The 21,857-nt window shown below is 31.8% G+C and overlaps 1 protein-coding gene across 1 annotated transcript; it reads left to right on the top strand.

Annotated features, from left to right (window-relative positions):
* Window positions 1-18,602: 18,602 nt before the first annotated feature.
* Window positions 18,603-19,654, top strand: LOC150025752 (uncharacterized). The gene is made up of 3 exons (XM_090304342.1): window positions 18,603-18,673; window positions 18,880-19,399; window positions 19,517-19,654. The coding sequence occupies exons 1-3, from the start codon at window positions 18,603-18,605 to the stop codon at window positions 19,652-19,654; spliced, it is 729 nt and encodes a 242-aa protein (XP_090160468.1).
* The last annotated feature ends 2,203 nt before the right edge of the window (window positions 19,655-21,857 follow it).

Raw genomic sequence — 21,857 nt, 5'->3', positions numbered from 1 at the left:
TGTAGTAAGATGTATATGGACCAAAGAAATTGTGTTGTTTTTAATCAGGGAGTAGCTGATGCGGAAAAAATTCTTTATATGTTTATTCTCAAAATCTAGTTGTGGTTGAAACATAGGTCAAGCTCCTTTGAATACGCGTTCTCGAATTGGTATTTAAATCTTGTCGTGTGCATGAAAAGTTATAGATAATGGGAAAGCTAGGCAGAGGGATATCATCAGGGAGGAGCAGATCCCCTTCCATCCTTGTGGGTGTTGTTGTGTCTTTGGGTACTTGGAGTAAGATGGTGGTACTCTCAAATGTGATGATGGAGGTGCAGAGGATCATGCTGCTTCTGATTTGGGTGCAAAAGTAGTATTTGTTTAGTTTTTTGTTTAGATGTGTGAGCCTAGTATGGGGATTACAGCTCCAAGGTATCATGCAATGTCACGGAATGCACCAATTACCAGCTAAAGTATTAGGTGGGAGCTTCGGTTTTTATGCTGGTATGGTGGGAAACCTCAGGCTAAAGGAGATGCAAGGGTACAAGATGGTATGAGGAGTAGGCTTGATGAAGATGGATTTGGATGACACGATAGGATAGTGCAAAGTTGTTGGTATTTATGCAGTTTTTACTGCATAATATCTTGCTGCATAGCGTCTGTTTGCAGTTAAGAGGAGGGGGTGCAATGTTAATGATGCAGAGGTAGATGGATTGTTCTAAAGGATTCTTTGGTCGTGAAGATTGCAATGTCTTGCAGCTCCTTTCTGGTTAGCCGTTGTTGTTGTAAAACAGAATCAAGTATTGCAAAATAAAAAAAAAAAACAGAGTATGTTAAACAAATCAGAGATTGTGCAAAAACGTAAGAAAATAGAGTGTGTGCAGAACCCTAGCAAATTTTAGGGACGTTGGAGTAGATCGTGGAAGTAGAACGGTTACTGGATCTATGCCAAGTTTGATGCGCACCGTTGCCCTCTACATCTTGGATCGTGGTTGCACGTCTAGGGAAGGTTCATGTCCTTCGCTCTCGTTGTGTTCCTTCATCTCCGCGGTCTTCCCCAATCTTCCGGCTGTTGCTCCGTTTCGGAGGCCAGTCAATGGAACGTGCCACGATAGTAGTTGTGAAGAGGCAACAGATTCTTGGATACTCTCCCTATATAAAGAGAGCTCCATCCACTTCAGAAAATGCATAAAAAACACTCACTTCTTCATCTTCTTCAAACCCACTCCGTTCACCATCTTCTTCCTCTCAACTTTTCATTCTCTCTCTCCTCATTATTTTATTATTATAATATTCTGGGTTCTATTTTGGTATTACTCTTTTTAAGAGTAACTTGCTAGTTCTGATCCTCGAAAATTACTAGGAAGATCTCGTTGTATCTTGTGGTAGAAGACAAACCAGCTCCAAAAAGGTACGAGAAAAAAATTGATCATAAAAAGAAATATAATAAATTCTCTCGTCCCCGCGGAACTAACCCCACTTTCAAGAAAAAGGGTAATTGCTTTGTCTGTGGAAAGCCAGGTTATCATGCACCTCAGTGTAGACATAGGGCCAAAAACGACTATCCTCCTAAGGCAAATCTAGCCGAAGGGGAAGATACTATTGTGACAGTCGTTTCACAAGTAAATGTTGTGAAAAATGTGAGCAAATGGGTGGTAGACTCTGGGGCTACCAGACAAATCTTGGCAAACAAAAATGTGTTTACCTCCTACACAAGTGTGGGGGATGGAGAAGAACAACTCCTATCCTAGGAAAAGGAAATGTTCTTCTGAAGCCCACATCTGGTAAAACTCTGGCTTTGAATGATGTGCTACATGTGCCATCAATTAGAGTTAATTTGATCTCTGTGGCATTACTAAGCAAAGTTGGGGTTAAAGTGTCATTTGAATTTGACAAGATTGTTATGACAAAAAACAATGTTTTTGTGGGGAAGGGATATTGTGATCAAGGCCTTTTTGTATTAAACATTTATGAAATTATGAATGAATCTGAATCTTCTGCTTATATTGTTGACTCGTATGATATATGACATGCTAGATTAGAACATGTGAATTCTTCGTATGTTATGAAATTGCAACGACTAGGATTAATCAACATGCATGACAAACAAAATAGTAAATGTGATGTATGCGTAGAATCTAAAATAATGAAGAAAACATGTCACTCTGTAGAACGTCAAACTGAAATTCTTGGTTTAATTCATACCGACCTTGCTGATTTAAAACAAACCATGTCTAGAGGTGGTAAAAGTTATTTTGTAACTTTTATAGATGATTTTTCTAGATACACCAAAGTGTATTTAATTAAACATAAGGATGAAGCTTTTGACATGTTTTTAACTTATAAAGTGGAAGTAGAAAATCAACTGAATAAGAAAATTAAAAGAATTAGATCAGATAGAGGTGGTGAATATGTTTTATTCAATGACTATTGTGTAAAAGAAGGTATTATTCATGAAGTAACCCCATCATATTCACCTGAGTCTAATGGAGTAGCTGAAAGGAAAAATAGGACTCTTAAAGAAATGATGAATGCAATGCTTATTAGTTCTAATGCTCCTGATAATTTATGGGGTGAATCTCTGCTTACTACGTGTTTTTTTGTAAAATAGGATACCACATAGGAAAACTGGTAAAACACCTTATGAGTTATGGAAAGGTTATCAACCTAATCTGAAATACCCAAGAGTGTGGGGGTGTTTAGCTAAAGTGATGTTACCTGATCCTAAGAAAAGGAAAATAGGCTCTAAAACATCTGATTGTATGTTCTTAGGATATGCAGAACATAGTGTTGCCTATAGGTTTATAGTTCTTAATAGTGATATAATTGAACGTAACACTATAGTAGAGACGAAAAACGCTGAGTTCTTTGAACACATCTTTCCTCTAAAGAGTAGTGGTACATCTGAACAACCTATAGATAGTGTTAGTGATGCCTTGAGTGAGGATGTTAGGAGAAGTAAAAGACAGAGAAAGGAAACATCTTTTGGAGATGACTTTTATGCTTATCTAGTTGAGAATGATCCAATAAGTTTTTTAGAAGCTACTAGTGCTCCTGATGCTAAAAATTGGGATAAGGTCATTAAAACTGAACTTGATTCAATTAAGAAAAATAATACGTGGACCTTAGTAGATCTGCCTAAAGGAGCAAAACCCATTGGTTGTAAGTGGATCTTTAAGAAGAAGTACCATCCTGATAGATCCATAGAGAAATATAAGGCAAGATTAGTAGCTAATGGTTTTACTCAAAAAAATAACATAGATTACTTTGATACTTTTGCACATGTTACTAGGATTTCCTCTATCCGTGTGTTGCTAGCCTTAGCATCTATCCATAAGTTAGTAATTCACCAAATGGATGTTAAAACAGCTTTTCTAAATGGTGAATTAGAAGAGGAAATTTATATGACTCAACCTGAAGGATGTGTAGTTCCAGGACAAAAGGAAAAGGTATGCAAACTCTTAAAATCTCTATATGATTTGAAATAAGCACCAAAAAAATGGCATGAAAAACTTGATAATGTTTTACTTTGTGAAGGCTTTTCTACCAATGATGCTGATAAATGTGTGTATTCTAGATCTGAAAATGGTGAATATGTCATTATATGTTTATATGTGGATGACATGCTAATTTTTGGTACATGCAATGATATAGTTTTTAAAACAAAATTGTTTCTTGGATCTAAGTTTGAGATGAAAGACATGGGGAAACAAGTGTGATTCTAGGAGTTAAATTCATAAGGAAGGGAGATAGTATATTACTATCCCAAGAGAAATACATTAAGAAACTTCTTAAGAAGTTTGGTTAATATGACTTTAAGTCAGTGAGTACCCCTTATGATGTTAACCCTAAATTAAAGAAGAACATAGGAGAATCTATTTCTCAAACTCAGTATGCCCAGATAATTGGGAGTTTATTGCATTTAATGAGCTTTTCTAGACCAGACATTGCTTATGCAGTAGGTAGATGATAAGTGTCTAATTTCAGTAATATTTCATATTAAAATATAGGCACTTATGAGGATTTATTGCTAATTTACAGATAAAATAATCTCTAATTTATGAATTTATACATTTTTACATTTTTTATGATCTTTATTTGAATAAAAGTATTTTATTCCCAAATTTGGTGTTAATTGCAGATTTCTAAGGAAGATTGGAGATTTGGATTAAAGATGAATGATTTGAGCCAAAAAGATAAAGATAAAAGGTCCCAAATGAAAAAAAAAGAAAAAAAAAGAAAGAAAGATTGGGCCTTTTTATGTTTTATCATTTAGCCCATTAGCGCGACACAATAAACAACCTAACCCTAGAAAACTAGGATAAATAGAGGGCTAGAGGATCAACCTTAGGGTGCCAGGTTGAGAGGAAAACACATTGGGAGAATGGAAGGTGCTAGAAGTATGCGTGGCTAATTCTACCCTTTGGAGTTGGGAGTAATCTGCTCAAACTCTTATGTATTGAGGTGATATCTTATATATTAATATTCAATTCTTGGTTGATTATTGGTATTGTTGTTTTACTTTTAACTTTCCGTGACAAATTGAGAATCTTAAATCTGACCGGGAGGTATTTTTAGGGTTCAGACCTAAACAACAATACTTAACATATTTGAGTGCTAGGAATAGACTTGAAATGTTAATTGTTATTAAATGTCTGAGCTTCGTTCTAAGTTGTTCTTATAATTATGCGAGGGATCGATAGTTAGGGGACATTCTTAAGGATTTTATATGCGAGGAATCGATATAAATGATTTTTATACGGGCATCAATTTCAATCAAAGAACTTAATATTGACATGCTAATCAAAATACTTGAGAGTGAGAGAGATGAATCTAATCCTTATTTTTCCAATTGAAACAACTAATTCTTTGTCTGTTTTCTTATTGATCAGTGCCACCGCAATTAATTCAAAACTCTTTTAATTGTTGTTCTGCTTTTATATTTAGCGATTATTGTACTCGATAATTCACCGTTCCTTGTGGGATCGATATCCGTCCTTAAGGACAATTATTACTTTTGACAAACGCGGTGCACTTGCTGTAAAAAGTCATCAAGTTTTTGGCGCCGTTGTCGGGGAATGGGTTTGATTTGTTGAGTATAATTTCCTAAATATTGTGAATACACTAACTATTTTTTTTATGTGAATAAATTTTTTAGTTTTTATTTTTTTAATTTGAATATTTTTGTAAAGATTTTGTTTTTCTTTTTAGACGTGAATAATTTTGTTTTTTTTTTTGTTTTCTAGATTTTTTTTATTATTTTGTAAAGATTTTGTTTTTTTTTTCTAATTTTGAATATGTAAAAAGTTTTTTTTTTAGATGTGAATATGTTTGTTTTTTTTTTGTAAAACTGTTATTTTTATGTTAATATTTTTTCTTTTAAGTTTTTTTTTATTTGTTTACTTTATTTCTTTTTTTTTATTTTGTTTTTTTATATTTTATTTTATTTTTTACTTTTTTTTTGTTTTTATATTGTTTACGTAGTTTTTTTACTGTAATTATTTTATTTTGTGTTGATTTTGTTTTGTTATATTTTATTTTATTCTTTACTTTTTTGTTTTTATATTGTTTACGTAGTTTTTTTTACTGTAATTATTTTATTTTATTTTGATTTTTGATTTTATTATATTTTTATTTGGATTTTGTTTTATCATATTTTATTTTTACGTTTAGCTTAATTTGTTTATTTAGAGTTTACGTAGTTTTTATTTATTTATTATTTATTACTATTAGTTTCTGTTTTATTTTTGTTTATTTTTTTAATAGTTATTTATTTTATTTTATTTTATTTTTATTTTTATTTTTAGTTTTATTATTTTCTTTGATTTCATTCTTAGTTTTTATTTTACGCAAGTTTTTTTTTCTATCTATATATTCTGTTTAGTTTTCTTAGTTAGTTAGTTATTTTTATTTTATTTTATTTATTTTATTTTGTATATTTTTAGTTTTTATATATTATTCTTGTTTTTATTTATTTTATTTTTCTCTTTGTTAAAAATTATAGTTTTATTATTTTATTTAGTTTTTAGTTTTTATTTAAGTAAGTATTTGTTTGTTTTCTTTTATTTTTTTGTTCTGTTTTTCATTTACTATTTATTTCTCTTTCTTTTATTATTTTAAATTTTCTTTTTTTTTCTTTATTTCATTTTTTTTTCTTTATTTCATTTTTTTTTTCTTTATTTCATTTTGTTTTAAAAAAAAAAAACTATTTACTTGTTATATAAGCTTTGCTTGAGTTGTCTTATGATATTAAGAAAACAAGTTTTTATAGATTGAGCAATTGAGAAGACAACTCGGAAGAATAGAAGTTAAAAAAAAAGAAAAAAAAAGCAAGGAGAGAAGTTAGAAAAGACTGAGAGATGATGATGACGGTACCTATCACCAGTTGAGAGAGAACATATGGTTTTCATAATGAAGTGGCTAGAAAATTCTTTCTAGCCAATCACTCCTATCAAATAAGCCCAACTGGTAAACCATGGAGAATTTCAAGGGAAACCCAACCTATGTTATGTATTTTGACCTGGGGACAGGTTTTATTATTTAGGGGCAGATCCAACAAATGAAGCAAAGACTGTCGATAAAGATTTTAACAAAAAGCTGGATGACTTCTTAAGAAGAGAGGATTGAGCAAAAATATGGTTTTATCTTTCTAATTCTCTTTTCTTTTCAGTTATTTGAATTTTGTCTTATTTTATCTATTTTATTTTTCGGTTATTTAGTTTTCTGTTTATTTGCTTATTTGTTTAGTTTGTTTGTTTATATTGCTTATTTTGAATAAATTTCATGTTTTGTTAGTTTGTTCGTTTTAAGTCTTGAATTATCTTTCTTGAATGAACTTCAGTTTTAATTTGTTTGTTTTCTAGTTTATTTTTTTCAAATAAAAAAGAACTAGAATATTAATTTTGAATCGTGGAAAAAAAGAATTTGTGTTTAAATATTAAATAGTGAGATGAATTAGACACAGGTTAGAAAAGAAAATATGATTGAATCCTTATTCAAATGTAGTTAAAAGTATGATACATAAATTTAACAGGATGATTGATTAGGACAGATAATGACAAGACAAAAAGGAATTAGACCAATTAAACCAAGTGAGTGTTTGAACCTTAAACAGTTTGAGAGTTTTACTGATGAATTGACAGTTGTGGTTGCTTAATTTTTATTTTTGTTGCATCATAAAAGAGCATAAAGATGATTGAGGCATTTGTTTGTGTTAATTAGGAGCCAGGGCCAAAAAGCCAACCTTTATATTAGAATTCCATTTTTTTTATCCCCTTTGGGCCAAGAATTTTTTTGTTAATATTGCACCTTAACCTTTATTGATATAATTTCCTACCGTTTAGCATGTTTAAGGAAGGAGAACATAGATGCAATACATATAGAAAAGGGAATGGTTGGTTCTGATTGTGAAAGTCAAAAAGTTGAAAATAGGAAGAATCTTTTCCTATTATTGAAAAGAAAAAAAAGGAACAGAAGAAGAAAAATAAATAGAAAAGAAAGATAGAAAAATTTCATGAAAAGTCAGAAAGAAAATGAGGGAAAATGTGACATCGAAAGAAAATGGTAATTAGATAACATATATGTTCTCTATAATTGAATTGTAGATATGTTCTTCTTCTTTAATATGTGCATTTTGTTATCTAAGAAAAACCAATATTTTTTGGAAGCCCAACCTCATTACAACCCTGGAAAAGACCTCAAGATTCATGTTTCTAATATGTTTGTGATTTGAAGATGAAATGAAAAGCAACTGTAATTTGTTATGATTCAGTGAAAATAGAGAGAAACAAACACTTACCCGTGAGCATATGAGAAGATATTCCTTGATGAATTGTCATTTATTTGTTTTGATTTGATTATGGAAATTGATTGTGTCTATAATTTTCTATATTTGAATTTGGAAGCATCATAAGTTTCTAATTTGATCTGTTGTTTAGTGAATTAAGCTGTTTGATATTTAAATTCAAATATATTCATTTACTTTGCTTGAGGACAAGCAAGATTCTAAGTTGGGGAGAGTGATAAGTGTCTAATTTCAGTAATATTTCATATTAAAATATAGGCACTTATGAGGATTTATTGCTAATTTACATATAAAATAATCCCTAATTTATGAATTTATACCTTTTTACATTTTTTATGATCTTTATTTGAATAAGAGTATTTTATTCCCAAATTTGGTGTTAATTGCAGATTTCTAAGGAAGATTGGAGATTTGGATTAAAGATGAATGATTTGAGCCAAAAAGATAAAGATAGAAGGTCCCAGAATGAAAGAAAAAAAGAAAGAAAGAAAGATTGGGTCTTTTTATGTTTTATCATTTAGCCCATTAGCGCGACACAATAAACAACCTAACCTTAGAAAACTAGGATAAATAGAGGGCTAGAGGCTCAACCTTAGGGTGCCAGATTGAGAAGAAAACACCATAGAGTGAATTGTAACCAATTGGGAGAATGGAAGGTGCTAGAAGTATGCGTGGCTAATTCTACCCTTTGGGGTTGGGAGTAATCTGCTCAAACTCTTATGTATTGAGGTGATATCTTATATATTAATATTCAATTCTTGGTTGATTATTGGTATTGTTGTTTTACTTTTAACTTTCCGTGACAAATTGAGAATCTTAAATCTGACCGGGAGGTATTTTTAGGGTTCAGACCTAAACAACAATACTTAACATATTTGAGTGCTAGGAATAGACTTGAAATGTTAATTGCTATTAAACATCTGAGCTTCGTTCTAAGTTGTTCTTATAATTATGCGAGGGATCGATAGTTAGGGGACATTCTTAAGGATTTTATATGCGAGGAATCGATATAAATGATTTTTATACGGGCATCAATTTCAATCAAAGAACTTAATATTGACATGCTAATCAAAATACTTGAGAGTGAGAGAGATGAAACTAATCCTTATTTTTCCAATTGAAACAACTAATTATTTGTATTTTTTCTTATTGATCTGTGCCACCGCAATTAATTCAAAACTCTTTTAATTGTTGTTCTGTTTTTATATTTAGCGATTATTGTACTCGATAATTCACTGTTCCTTGTGGGTTCGATATCCGTCCTTAAGGACAATTATTACTTTTGACAAATGCGGTGCACTTGCCGTACAAAGTCATCAGTAGATTGAGTAGATACACTCAATAACCTAGTCAGGATCATTGGGATGCACTTGCGAGACTCATGAAATATTTGAGAGGTTCAATGAATTATGCCATTGAATATAGTGGATTTCCCGCTGTGTTAGAAGGATACAGTGATGCTAACTGGATCTCTGATTCATGTGAGACAAAATTCACTAGTGGTTATGTATTTACACTTAGGGGTGGTGCAGTTACATGGAGGTCAGCGAGGCAAACTATTATTGCAAGATCAACAATGGAATCTGAGTTTGTTGCTCTAGAAATGGCTGGTAGTGAAGCTGAGTGGTTGAAAAACTTCTTAGCAAACATTCCTTTAGGAATGAAACCAACCCCATCTGTATCAATGCATTGTGATTGCCAATCGGAAATAGCTATAGCTAAAAATAAAAGCTACAATGGAAAGAATAGACATATACAATTGAGACATAATTTGGTGAAACAGTTATTAAAGAGTGGAATGATTTCTATTGACTATGTCAAGTTAGAACGGAATCTGGTAGATCCTCTGACAAAACCCCTAGGGAGAAAAATGATTTTAGAAACATCGAGGGGAATGGGACTTAAGCCACTTGCAAACAAACAAGTGATGGAAACCCAAACTTTGTGATTTGAGATCCCATGAATAAGGTTCATATGGGTAAAAACAAGTCACTTGTTAGTTATGCTAGCACTAATATTGATTCAAAATCAATTTTGTCCATTCCTATGGTGTGTGTGAAAGTGCTAGATACTGCGTTATCGAGAGGATAAACTTTGTGGTTAAAATTCTGAGGTAAAAGAGTTTTAACAATTTACAAAGTTTTTAATGATTTTCATATCCCTTATGGGTGGTGTATAATTTGCAGCATACACTTGATGAAATCACCTATATGAGTGTCAAGTGGGGCCGCTTGCATCAGGTCTTGGCAAGATCTCTACAACACTCATGAATACCGGGCACGCGCATGGCCTAGTAGCGCAACACAGCGATAACAACATGTAATGTGGGGGTGTATTGTGATTGATAAACCTCTAACACATACTAAGTGTCTTGGTTCATATAGCTTGCTATACCAACTACACTATGTGTTAAATTCATCAATCTAAGACTGGTTCATATAGTTTGCTATACCAGCTCTGATGCATTACATCTTAGATGAACCCAAAAAATTTTCTTTTTTTCTTTATCTCTATGTTTTATGTTTTGAAATATGTGGGGGATTGTTGTAAAAAAAAATCAAGTATTGCAAAATAATAAACAAAAAATAGAGTATGTTAAACAAATCAGAGACTGTGCAAAAACGAAAGAAAACAAAGTGTGTGTGCAGAACCCTAGCGAATTTCGGGGACGTTGGAGTAGATCGCAGAAGTAGAACGGTTACTGGATCTATGCCAAGTTTGATGCGCATCGTTGCCCTCTACATCCTAGATCGTGGTCGCACGTCTAGGGAAGGTTCACGTCCTTCACTCTCGCTGTGTTCCTTCATCTTTGCGGTCTTCCCCAATCTTCCGGCGGTTGCTCCGTTTCCGGTGACCAGTTAATGGAACGTGCCACGATAATAGTTGTGAAGAGGCAAGTGCACCGCGTTTGTCAGAAGTAATAATTGTCTCTAAGTAGGAATATCGATCTCACAAAGAACAGTAAATTATCAAGTACAATATTCGCTAAATATAACAACATAATAATAAAAAGAGTTTAGAAGTGATTGTGTTGGCACTGATCAATAAGAAAACAAACAAAGAATTAGTTGCTTCAATTAGAAAAATAGGGATTAGGTTTCATCTCTCCCACTCTCATGTATTTTGATTAGCATGTTAATATTGAGTTCTTTGATTGAAATTGATGCCCGTAGAAAATTCATTTATATCGATCTCTCGCATATAAAATCCTTAAGAATGTTTCCTAAATATCGATCCCTCGCATATTTATAAAATCAACTTAGAACGATAATGACAATTAACATTTTAAGTCTATCCCTATCACTCAAATATGCTAAGTATTGATGTTTAGGTCCAAACCCTAAAATTACCTCTCGGTCAGATTTAAGATTCTCAATTTGTCACGGAAAGTTAAAAGTAAAACAACAATACCAATAATCAATCAAGAACTGAATATTAATATATAAGATTTCACCTCAATACATAAGAGTTTGAGCATATTACTCCCAATCCCAAAGGGTAGAATTAGCTACGCATACTTCTAACACCTTCCATTCTCCCAATTGGGTTACAATTCACTTTATGGTGTTTTCCTCTCAATCTGGCACCCTAGGGTTGAGCCTCTAGCCCTCTATTTATCCTAGTTTTCTAGGGTTAGGTTGCTTCCTGTGTCGTGCTAATGGGCTAAATGATAAAACATAAAAAAGGCTCAATCTTTCGTTGCATCTTTTTCCTTTCTGGGACCTCCCGGCTTTATCTTTTTAGCTCAAATTATTCTCCTTTATTTCAAATCTTCAATCTTCCCTAAAAATCTACAATTAACACCAAATTTGGGAATAAAATGCTCTTATTCAAATAAAGCTCATAAAAATGTAAAAAGGTATAAATTCATAAATTAGGGATTATTTTATATGTAAATTAGCAATAAATCCTCATAAGTGCCTATATTTAAATATAAAACATTACTAAAATTAGGCACTTATCAATCGTTTCCCTCTACATCCTGGATCGTGGTCGCACGTCTAGGGAAAGTTCACGTCCTTCACTCTCGCTGCGTTCCTTCATCTCCGCGGTCTTCCCCAATCTTTCTGCGGTTGCTCCGTTTCCGGCGACCAGTCAATGGAACGTGCCACGATAATAGTTGTGAAGAGGCAATAGATTATTGGATCCTCTCCCTATATAAAGAGAGCTCCACCCACTTCAGAAAACGCATAAAAAACACTCACCTCTTCATCTTCTTCAAACCCACTCCGTTGACCATCTTTTTCCTCTCCACTTTTCACTTTCTCTCTCATTATTTTATTATTATAATATTCTGGGTTCTATTTTTGTATTACTCTTTTTAAGAGTAACTTTCTAGTTCTGATCCTCGAAAATTACCGGAAAGATCTGGTTGTATCTTGAGGGACTTGCACAATACACTGCAGATAAGTCCTTACTGACAGTGATTACTCACGCCTCGGGAAATCAATTTTATTCGTTTTAAAGCCTATTTTAATACAATTGTTGTCTGAAGGAAGGCACGAGTCTGCTGGTGTGGTCACAGAGGTGGGACGTATTCAGATGCCTCCCAGTCTTGCTGTGAAATCCACCAGTTTTCTTGTTCAAATTCGTAGAGTGCAGGTTTGTGTCAATGCTGGTCTTTTGGGTGAGGTGAAGTTGTAGCATGCGGTAAGTGTTCGGTTATGGTTCGATGCAAGTCACGAAGATGCCCATGCAGCAGTTTAAGTAGTTTTGTGAGTACCTATTGAGTTGTGATGGTTTTCTATCTGCACAAAACTGCGAGCTTAGCACGCACCCTTTTGAAAGTGAAAGTCTTCTGTTTCGTTATGGTTTGCACTTCTAGCTTTTTTATAGCTAGTTGTACAATATTTTGTAATACATCAAAGTTTAGGGGTTTAGGTTTGGTTTTGGCCTAAGCCTATACATGGTTAGGATCTCTTGGTTCTTAAACACATTTGTTATGGTTAGGATCTCTTGCTTCGTACACACATTTGTTTTGTCCTATTTGCTACATTCCATTCCATAATCCGTCACAATTCATATAATTTATTAAGATTTTGTCCTATTTGCTACATTCCATATAATCCATCACAATTCATATAATTTATTAAAGTAAGAAGAAATTTATTTTGATATTTTGTTACTATCAGCTAACCATATAAAATTAGCTTCCTTTGATATTTTGTTACCATCAGCTAACCATATCAAATTAACTTCACAGAAAGCCAACACATAAAACACAAGCATCATTTATATGCTCGATTTGTATATGGAAAACTTTTTCTTGACAACATACACTTCTCACCTCTTTATAATAATAAAATAATATTTTAAATTAAAAAGTTAAAATAAAAAGTATTAAATATTAATATATTACTATGTAAGGTACATATAGGGTTAATATATCATAACATCCTTTGTTTATTCCTCTTTATAATAATATAATAATATTTTAAATTAAAAAGTTAAAATAAAAAGTATTAAATATTAATGTATTGACTATAGACCGATTTCGTTGGTTGGGTGTGTGTATAAAACAGTTTCGAAGATTTTGTCTATTAGGTTGAAAAGAGTAATCAGTAAAGTTATCGACGTTAGGCAATCTGTTTTTCTGGAAGGAAGGGGGTTATTGGATAGTATTTTGTAAGCCAATGAAACCTTAGAAGAGTTGAAGAGGAAGAAGAAAAGTTGTGTGCTTTTCAAAGTGGATTATGAGAAGGCCTACGACTATGTGAGGTGGGTGATGACTTTTTACGGCAAGTGCACCGCGTTTGTCAGAAGTAATAATTGTCCCTAAGGACGGATATCGATCCCACAAAGAACAGTGAATCATTGAGTACAATATTCGCTAAATATAACAACAGAACAATAAAAAAGAGTGTGAAGTGATTATGTTGGCACTGATCAATAAGAAAACAAACAAAGAATTAGTTGCTTCAATTGGAAAAATTGGGATTAAGTTTCATCTCTCTCACTCTCATGTATTTTGATTAGCATGTTAATATTAAGTTCTTTAATTGAAATTGATGCCCGTATAAAAATCCTTTATATCGATTCCTCGCATATAAAATCCTTAAGAATGTTCCCTAACTATCGATCCCTCGCATACTTATAAGAACAACTTAGAACGAAGCTCAGACGTTTAATAGCAATTAACATTTCAAGTCTATTCCTAGCACTCAAATATGTTAAGTATTGTTGTTTAGGTCCGAATCCTAAAAATACCTCCCGGTCAGATTTAAGATTCTCAATTTGTCACGGAGAATTAAAAGTAAAACAACAATACCAATAATCAATCAAGAACTGAATATTAATATATAAAATATCACCTCAATACATAAGAGTTTGAGCAGATTACTCCCAATCCCAAAGGGTAGAATTAGCCACGCATACTTCTATCACCTTCCATTCTCCCAATTGGGTTACAATTCACTCTATGGTGTTTTCCTCTCAATCTGGCACCCTAAGGTTGAGCCTCTAGCCCTCTATTTATCCTAGTTTTCTAGGGTTAGATTGTTTATTGTGTCGCGCTAATGGGCTAAATGATAAAACATAAAAAAAAAGCCCAAACTTTCTTTGCATCTTTTCCATTCTGGGACCTTCTATCTTTATCTTTTTAGCTCAAATCATTCATCTTTAATCCAAATCTCCAATCTTCCTTAGAAATCTGCAATTAACACCAAATTTGGGAATAAAATACTCTTATTCAAATAAAGATCATAAAAAATGTAAAAAGGTATAAATTCATAAATTAGGGATTATTTTATATGTAAATTAGCAATAAATCCTCATAAGTGCCTATATTTTAATATGAAATATTACTGAAATTAGACACTTATCACTCTCCCCAACTTAGAATCTTGCTTGTCCTCAAGCAAAGTAAATGAATATATTTGAATTTAAATATCAAACAGCTTAATTCACTAAACAACAGATCAAATTAGAAACTTATGATGCTTCCAAATTCAAATATAGAAAATTATAGACACAATCAATTTCCAGGATCAAATCAAGACAAATAAATGACAATTCATCAAGGAATATCTTCTCATATGCTCACGGGTAAGTGTTTCTCTATATTTTCACTGAATCATAACAAATCACAGTTGCTTTTCATTTCATCTTCCAATCACAAACATATTAGAAACATGAATCTTGAGGTCTTTTCCAGGGTTGTAATGAGGCTGGGCTTCCAAAAAATATTGGTTTTTCTTAGATAACAAAATGCACATCTTAAAGAAGAAGAACATATCTACAATTCAATTATAGAGAACATATATGTTGTCTAATTACCACTTTCTTTCGATGTCACATTTTTCCTCATTTTCTTTCTTTTCATGATTTTCATGAAAAAAAAATTCTATCTTTCTTTTTTTTTTATTTCTTTTTCTTCTTCTGTTTCTCTTTTTTTTTTCAATAATAGGAAAAGATTCTTCCTATTTTCAACTTTTTGAATCAGAACCAACCATTCCCTTTTCTATATGTATTGCATTTATATTCTCCTTCCTTAGACATGCTAAAGGGTAGAAAATTATATCAATAAAGGTTAAGGTGCAATATTAACAAAAAATTTCTTAGCCCAAAGGGGATATAAAAAAAAATGGAATTCTAATATAAAGGTTGGCTTTTTGGCCCTGGCTCCTAATTAACACAAACAAATGCCTCAATCATCTTCATGCTCTTTTATGATGCAACAAAAATAAAAATTAAGCAACCACAACTGTCAATTCATCAGTAAAACTCTCAAAAACTGTTTCAGGTTCACACACTCACTTGGTTTAAATGGTCTCATTCCTTTTTGTCTTGTCATTATCTGTCATAATCAATCATCCTGTTAACTTTTCATGTATCATATTTTAACTACATTTGAATAGGGATTCAATCATATTTTCTTTTCTAACCTGTGTCTAATTCATCTCACTATTTAATATTTAAACACAAATTCTTTTTTCCACAATTCAAAATTAATATTCTAGTTCTTTTTTATTTGAAAAAAAAAATAAACTAGAAAACAAACAAATTAAAACTGAAATTTAGTCAAGAAAGATAATTCAAGACTTAAAATTACCAAACTAATAAGAAATTTATTCAAAATAAGCAATATAAACAAACTAAACAAATAAGAAAATAAACAGAAAACAAAATAACCGAAAAATAAAATAGATAAAATAAGACAAAATTCAAATAACTGAAAAGAAAAGAGAATTAGAAAGATAAAACCATATTTTTGCTCAATCCTCTCTTAAGAAATCATCCAGCTTTTTGTTAAGATCTTTATCTACAGTCTTTGCTTCATTTGCTGGATCTGCCCCCTAAATAATAAAACCTGTCCCCAGGTCAAAATACATAACATATGTTGGGTTTCCCTTGAAATTCTCCATGGTTTACCAGTTGGGCTTATTTGATAGAAGTGATTGGTTAGACAGAATTTCCTAGCCACTTCATTATTAAAACCATATGTTCTCCCTCAACTGGTGATAGGTACCGTCATCATCATCTCTCAGTCTTTTCTAACTTCTCTCCTTGCTTCTTTTTTCTTTATTTTTAACTTCTATTCTTCTGGGTTGTCTTCTCAATTGTATAAAAACTTGTTTTCTTAATATCATAAGACAACTCAAGCAAAGATTAGTATAACAAGTAAATAGTTTTTTTCTTTTTTAAAAAAAATGAAATAAAGAAAACAAAAAATTTAAAATAACAAGAGAAACAGAAATAAATAGTAAATGAAAAACAAAACAAAAAAAACAAAAACTTACTTAAATAAAAAATAAAAAATAAATAAAATAATAAAACTATAATTTTTAACGAAAAGAAAAATAAAATAAATAAAAACAAGAATAATATATAAAAACAAAAAATATACAAAATAAACAAAATTAAATAACTAACTAAGAAAACTAAAACAGAATATATAGATAGAAAAACAACTTGCGTAAAATAAAAACTAAGAATGAAATCAAAGAAAATAATAAAACTAAAATAAAAATAAAAATAAAATAAAATAAAATAAATAACTATTAAAAAAAATGAAACAAAAATAAAACAAAAACTAATAGTAATAAATAATAAATAAATAAAAACAACGTAAACTCTAAATAAACAACTTAAGCTAAACGTAAAAATAAAATATGATCAAACAAAATCCAAATCAAAATAAAATAAAAATATAATAAAAACAAAAATCAAAACAAAATAAAATAATTACAGTAAAAAAAAACTACGTAAACAATATAAAAACAAAAAAGTGAAGAATAAAATAAAATATAACAAAACAAAATACAAATAAAATAAATAAAGTAAAAAAATAAAAAAAAAACTTAAAAGAAAAAATATTAACATAAAAATAACAGTTTTAAAAAAAAAAAAAAACAAACCTATTCACATTAAAAAAAAACTTTGTACGTATTCAAAACTAGAGAAAAAAACAAAATCTTTACAAAATAATAAAAAAAATCTAGAAAACAAAAAAACAAAATTATTCACATCTAAAAAGAAAAACAAAATATTTACAAAAATATTCAAATTAAAAAAAAATAAAAACTAAAAAAAAATTATTCACTGAAAAAAAATAAAATAGTTAGTATATTCACAATATTTAGGAAATTATACTCAACAAATCAAACCTGTCCCCGGCAACGGCGCCAAAAACTTGATGACTTTTTACGGCAAGTGCACCGCGTTTGTCAGAAGTAATAATTGTCCCTAAGGACGGATATCGATCCCACAAAGAACAGTGAATCATTGAGTACAATATTCGCTAAATATAACAACAGAACAATAAAAAAGAGTGTGAAGTGATTATGTTGGCACTGATCAATAAGAAAACAAACAAAGAATTAGTTGCTTCAATTGGAAAAATTGGGATTAAGTTTCATCTCTCTCACTCTCATGTATTTTGATTAGCATGTTAATATTAAGTTCTTTAATTGAAATTGATGCCCGTATAAAAATCCTTTATATCGATTCCTCGCATATAAAATCCTTAAGAATGTTCCCTAACTATCGATCCCTCGCATACTTATAAGAACAACTTAGAACGAAGCTCAGACGTTTAATAGCAATTAACATTTCAAGTCTATTCCTAGCACTCAAATATGTTAAGTATTGTTGTTTAGGTCCGAATCCTAAAAATACCTCCCGGTCAGATTTAAGATTCTCAATTTGTCACGGAGAATTAAAAGTAAAACAACAATACCAATAATCAATCAAGAACTGAATATTAATATATAAAATATCACCTCAATACATAAGAGTTTGAGCAGATTACTCCCAATCCCAAAGGGTAGAATTAGCCACGCATACTTCTATCACCTTCCATTCTCCCAATTGGGTTACAATTCACTCTATGGTGTTTTCCTCTCAATCTGGCACCCTAAGGTTGAGCCTCTAGCCCTCTATTTATCCTAGTTTTCTAGGGTTAGATTGTTTATTGTGTCGCGCTAATGGGCTAAATGATAAAACATAAAAAAAGGCCCAATCTTTCTTTGCATCTTTTCCATTCTGGGACCTTCTATCTTTATCTTTTTAGCTCAAATCATTCATCTTTAATCCAAATCTCCAATCTTCCTTAGAAATCTGCAATTAACACCAAATTTGGGAATAAAATACTCTTATTCAAATAAAGATCATAAAAAATGTAAAAAGGTATAAATTCATAAATTAGGGATTATTTTATATGTAAATTAGCAATAAATCCTCATAAGTGCCTATATTTTAATATGAAATATTACTGAAATTAGACACTTATCAGTGGGATTTTATATAGTATATGCTAGGAAGGCTTGACTTTTGCGAAAAGTGGATTTACTGGATTAAAGCTTGTTTGGAATTAGCGTCGATGTCAATACTCGTAAATGGGAGTCCTACTAAGGGATTTTTTCCGAAGAAGGGGTTGAGACTACATTCAATGTAAATGAAGCTTGGTATTGTAGGGTGCTTTTATGCTGCATAATTATGAAGTAAATTAGGCTTCATAAGCTCGGTTTTGTTAATTATGTTTCTGGTTCTAGTAGCAAGATGGTTAGGATTGTACAAGGGTTGAAACACCCCTGAAGTGTTTCCTTTAATTATTTAATTCTTTTTGCTGATAAAAAAAAACCTGAATGGTTAGACAGGTGGCCGGGATGTAAAGAGTATGTGGTTGGTAGATTAGTTTCAAATCATTGTGCTTTGATACTTAAAGATATAAATACCGACTGGGGCCCAAAACTGTTTAGATGTCTAGATGTTTGGCAAAAGGATCTTGGATTTAGGGATCTCATAAGGGCAAAGTGGGAAAGCTATCACATCAAGGGGAATGATTTGTACGTTGTGAAGGAGAAATTGAAGAGGCTAAAATTCGAATTGAAATGTTGGAACAAAATAGTATATGGAGATTTTAATCGGAAAATTGGTGATTTGGAAAAGAGAATTATCTGTTTGGATGAAAGAGACGATGAGGGTGTTCTAAATGTGGAAGTTAGAGAAGAAAGAAAACGACTCTTAGCAGATTTGGGAAAAGTTAGAGTTAAGCAGGAGGTGATAATGCAACATAAAACGAGGATGAATTGGCTAAGACAGGGTGATTTGAATACAAAATTTTATCATAATAAGATAAAGTGGAGGAGGTTGCAAAATGGGCTTAATGGAATAAAGGTAGGAGATCTATGGTGTGAAGACCTGGTGGAAGTAAAAGAAAGGGTGAAGGATTTTTTTTAGGAAAGGTTGAGGGGGGATGACTTACAAGTTAGATTGGATAATGTTAGTTTTAAGGGTGTCACAAGAGAGGATAACGAAATGTTGGTAGGAACTGTATCTGAAGCTGAGGTTAAGGCGGCAATGTGGAATTGTGATAGCTCTAAAAGTCCTAGGCCAGACGACTTTAACTTTGAGTATGTAAAATTTAGCTAGGACATTATAAAGGAGGATATTTGGAGAGCGATACAAAGCTTTGTGGAGGGTGGTAAAGGAACTAACCCCTCTTTTATAACATTAATTCCAAAGGTTACAAATCCACTACATCTAAATGAATTTAGATCGATTTCCCTTGTGGGATGTATGTATAAAATTGTGTCTAAAATTCTTTTCGCAAGGTTGAAAAGGGTATTAGATAAAGTTATTGATTTTAGACAGTTTGCCTTTCTTGAAGGAAGAGGGTTGTTGGACAGTGTGTTGGTAGCCAATGAGACCCTTGAGGAAGTAAAGAAGAAAAAGAAAGAGTATGTGATTTTTAAGGTAGATTATGAGAATACCTATGATTCGATAAGTTGGGAATTTTTATTTTATATGTTAAGAAGAATGAGGTTCTATGATAACTAGGTTGTATGGATAAATAATTGCCTCAAATCTTCTTCAATTTCGGTACTAGTAAATGGTAGCCCAACTGTTGAATTTAAACCAAAAAATGGACTAAGACAAGGGGATCCCTTAGCACATTTTCTCTTTCTTATCACAAAGGGTTGGTTAGACAGACAAAAGAGAAGATGGTTTTGAGAGGCGTTGAGGTTGGAGTAAGGCGGACAAATGTGAGTATGTTGCAGTATGCCGATGACATTCTCTTTTTTTGTAAAGCTGACACCCCCATAAAACCGGCTCATGAGGTGAGGTTTGCACCCACTTATATTCAATGAATTGTCCTCATCTCTAGACGATGCGGGATCTCCAACACACCCCCCTCACGCCGAGAGTGACCGCTCGTGCATGGGATAACATATTATGGGTGGTCCGATAACGGTCCGATAGCGGGTGTCCTGATAAGCCCAATAAACATTCGCTAGGATAGGCTCGAAATGACTCTGATACAATATTAAGAAGTGAACTTTAAGCCTAACTCAACCTCATAAAACCGGCTCATGAGGTGAGGTTTGCACCCCCCTAGTCGATGTGGGATTTCCAACACACCCCCCTCACGCCGAGAATGACAGCTCGTGCGTAGGATAACATATTATGGGTGGTCCGATAACGACCCAATAGCGGGTGACCTGTATCCTAGTGAATGTTTGTATCCTAGGATGGGGGATATAGATTCTACAATTTAATTTAATTTAATTAATTCTTTGCTGAAAAAAAAAAGATTCGACAATTTACATGGTGAAGACAACTTATAATCATTTAAAGGGGGCTGAGCAAGGTGGTAATGAGAATTTTCTTGCAGAGTTTTGGAAGGTAAAGACTCTACCTTCGACACAAATTACAGCTTAGAGGGTACTGATTTATACAATTGCTTCTAAGATCAATCTTATGCGACGTGACATAATTCTGATAAGTAATCTCTATCCCTTATGTGATAAGGAAGAGGAGACATTAAATCATCTTTTAGCAATATCATAAAAGATTTTTTTTTTCTTCACCCTAAATTAGACCAAATAAGTCCTTTCATAGTAGAGTTGCTTTCCCACGTTTACTTTAGCCGGGAATGCCTTTTTCACTTGGGAAATTCTCTTATTAATGTCATGATATATATGATATGGGACAACATAAACTAATAAGTTAAAAATCATATCCAGAAATCATGAATAAATAGTGAGAATGAAACCTAAAAAATTACAAATAAAAATAATAAAGCATGAAAATAAAAATTTCTCTATACAAAAGTCTTCTTTAATATTACTATTTATGATCAAGTAAATTTCTTAAAATAAACAAGACTAAATATATATTAGTCACCAAGTTAAGAATAAAAGCTGTTTTGATAACCAAAATATCAATTTTAATCGGAAGACACTACAAGAAAATCATGAAATAGAAATCAATTTTTAGAAACCAAAATAATTAGTTGCAATAATAACTAAATTAGAGATCATGATTTTAATGTTGTTATAAAGTTTTTACATACCCAACCCCATTTACATTTATATATATTATTTAATCAAATTTCTGCTACATATTATTCATAAGAAATGTGAAAATCGATATGAACTTGTGGGTTTATGACTCACCTTTTCGTTTTCTTGTCATAATTGGGAAGTTAATTGCCACAATCAATTGCAATCAATGGGAGATTAATTGTCGCAATCAATTGCAATCAATGGGAGATTAATTGCCGCAATCAATTGCAATCAATGGGAAGTTAATTGCCACAATCAATTGTCATCAATGGGAGGTTAATTACCAT

Source organism: Phaseolus vulgaris, chromosome 7 (genome assembly GCF_051622355.1).
Source record: "Phaseolus vulgaris cultivar YP4 chromosome 7, ASM5162235v1, whole genome shotgun sequence".
NCBI lineage: Eukaryota > Viridiplantae > Streptophyta > Magnoliopsida > Fabales > Fabaceae > Phaseolus > Phaseolus vulgaris.
This window is presented reverse-complemented; position numbering and strand designations above follow the sequence as displayed.

Excerpts from the sequence above, each read along its gene's own strand:
- LOC150025752 (XM_090304342.1), top strand. The coding sequence starts at position 18,603 with ATGTCAATACTCGTAAATGGGAGTCCTACTAAGGGATTTTTTCCGAAG. Across the intron at positions 18,674-18,879 it reads GGGTTGAGACTACATTCAAT|GTGGCCGGGATGTAAAGAGT; the intron begins GTAAATGAAGCT and ends ATGGTTAGACAG. Across the intron at positions 19,400-19,516 it reads ATGGGCTTAATGGAATAAAG|GGTGTCACAAGAGAGGATAA; the intron begins GTAGGAGATCTA and ends GTTAGTTTTAAG.